Source organism: Aplysia californica, unplaced genomic scaffold, assembly GCF_000002075.1.
Source record: "Aplysia californica isolate F4 #8 unplaced genomic scaffold, AplCal3.0 scaffold00184, whole genome shotgun sequence".
NCBI lineage: Eukaryota > Metazoa > Mollusca > Gastropoda > Aplysiida > Aplysiidae > Aplysia > Aplysia californica.
In genome coordinates, this window is record NW_004797454.1 from 1,196,774 (window position 1) to 1,199,076 (window position 2,303).

The 2,303-nt window shown below is 55.7% G+C and overlaps 2 protein-coding genes across 2 annotated transcripts in view; one reads left to right on the plus strand and one right to left on the minus strand.

Moving 5' to 3' along the window:
- The window catches only part of LOC101853163 (protein wntless homolog), a 31,652-nt gene that overhangs the window by 28,452 nt on the left and 897 nt on the right, over positions 1–2,303 (minus strand). The gene's annotated exons all lie outside the window — the stretch shown is intronic.
- On the plus strand, positions 455–1,609 carry LOC100856794 (5-HT4 receptor). The gene is given in 1 exon segment (NM_001253762.1): positions 455–1,609. A coding segment is annotated over 1 exon segment (1,155 nt).

Sequence of the window (2,303 nt, forward strand, 5' to 3'; positions counted from 1 at the left end):
TAGCTACACCACAGTGACGTGTCTACTATATAGCTACACCACAGTGATGTAGTGACGTGTCTACTATATAGCTACACCACAGTGATGTGTCTACTATATAGTTACACCACAGTGACGTGTCTACTATATAGCTACACCACAATGACGTAGTGACGTGTCTACTATATAGCTACACCACAGTGACGTAGTGACGTGTCTACTATATAGCTACACCACAGTGACGTAATGACGTGTCTACTATATAGCTACACCACAATGACGTGTCTACTATATAGCTACACCACAGTGACGTGTCTACTATATAGCTACACCACAGTGACGTGTCTACTATATAGCTACACCACAGTGACGTGTCTACTATAGAGCTACACCACAATGACGTGCCCTTTGTCAACATTGATCTATTTATAGAATGTCTTACCTACTTTTCTGTCCTGCTCTGCAGCCACGAAATATGACGTCAGTGGGCGTGGATATGGAGGCTATGACGTCACTGGCGCCCAACATGAGCTTCCGACCTGCCTACAGTGGCGTGGGCGTGACGCACAGCTCCGTGGACAACACGTCTGTGACGTCACAAGAGTGTGAGTGGATGCTGGGCGAGATGTCCGGCCCGCCTCCTCACTACAGCGACCCCGCCCGCATCACCATCTCCGCCATCCTCATCTGTGTTCCCATACTGACCGTGGTAGGGAACTGGGTGGTCATCCTGGCGGTCATCACGCACCGGAAGCTGCGGACCATCACCAACGCGTTCGTGGTGTCGCTGGCTGTGGCGGACATGAGCGTGGCGCTGTTCGTCATGCCGTTCTCCATCTACCAGCAGCTCAACAACAAGCTGTGGGCCCTGGGGGACACTCTGTGCAAGCTCTCCTCTAGCCTGGACGTCATGATGTGTACTGTGTCCATCTTCCACCTGTCCTGTCTAGCCGTTGACCGCTACCTTGCCATCTGCCGGCCCTTCCTTCACGAGCGGCTCACCGTCCGCTGGGTGGCCATCATGCTGGTCTTCTGCTGGGCCACGCCTGTCTTCATCTCCTTCCTGCCCATCCTCAACGGCTGGAACCACCTCGGGATAGAGCAGCTGGTGGCCTGTGCCTTCCCGCCCGGCGCGCCTGTGTGCGCGTTCATCGTCAACACGGCATTCGCCGTCATCTGCTCGCTCATCGCCTTCTACATCCCTGTGCTGTTCATGGGCGTGTGTAACGTGAAGATTTACATGGCCGCTGTACAGCAGGCGCACCAGATCAGGACGTTGGAAAAGGCGGGAAACCACAACCACTACAGCCATTGCAAGAGAAAGAGCAAGTTCAAGCAAGAGTCGAAGGCGGCCAAGACTTTGGGGATCATTATGGGCTGTTTCTCTGTCTGCTGGTTCCCCTTCTTCATCATGAACGTCATCGACCCACTCATCAACTACCGCATCCCGTACAACCCCTGGCAGATCGCGCTATGGCTAGGCTACATCAACTCCATGATGAACCCTCTCCTCTACTACTACTTCAACCGGAACTTCTACCACGCGTTCCGACGCCTGCTTTCCTGCAAGGTGTGTAAGGGCGTGCGGGACTACGAGGAAGACACTCTCAACACGCAGATGTCCGAATGACTAGTGGCGTCCCAGCGAGAGGGCAACAGGCGGGTGTCTGGCCACAGTGCGGCCAGCGGCCATAGCGCGGCCACTAGCGGCCAGTGGCATGTGAGCCGGCTCACTGGACAGAGCAGCCTGTTGGAGCCTCGCGTGGGGCGCAGCGTGAGCGCAGACTTCCGGTACGGAGTCACGGCTGGTGGACTCACAGCCAGCACCACACAGGAGACCATCCTCAGCCCGGACGGGGGCGGGGCTAGTGCAGCGTCCTGACAGGAGCTCCGCCCTCGGGCGTTAGACATCCTAGGCTCCTCCCACGACTTCCCCTTGTGACGTCACGCCACGTGTGGCACTCACAGGGACATGAGCACGTGAACACTCCCCTCACGTCGGGACAGGTCACGCCACTTCACGCCAGTGATACCTGCACAGTTTCGGTTATCGCCACGTCATCGAAATCTCAACCAATCAGGGAGCGGTATACAACCATGAAAGCTTGCCTCTGATTGGCTACATGCCATCCCCGTGACTTGCCCTCTCTGCAGGGTATAGCGACAGACGCACCGCGGTCAACAATGACAGCCAACAATGACAGCCAACAATGACAGCCAACAATGACAGCCAACAATGACAGCCAACAATGACAGTCAACAATGGCGGTCAGTTCTGTGGGAGCACCACACCCTTGATCTCAATCACACTGGACGTCCGAGTT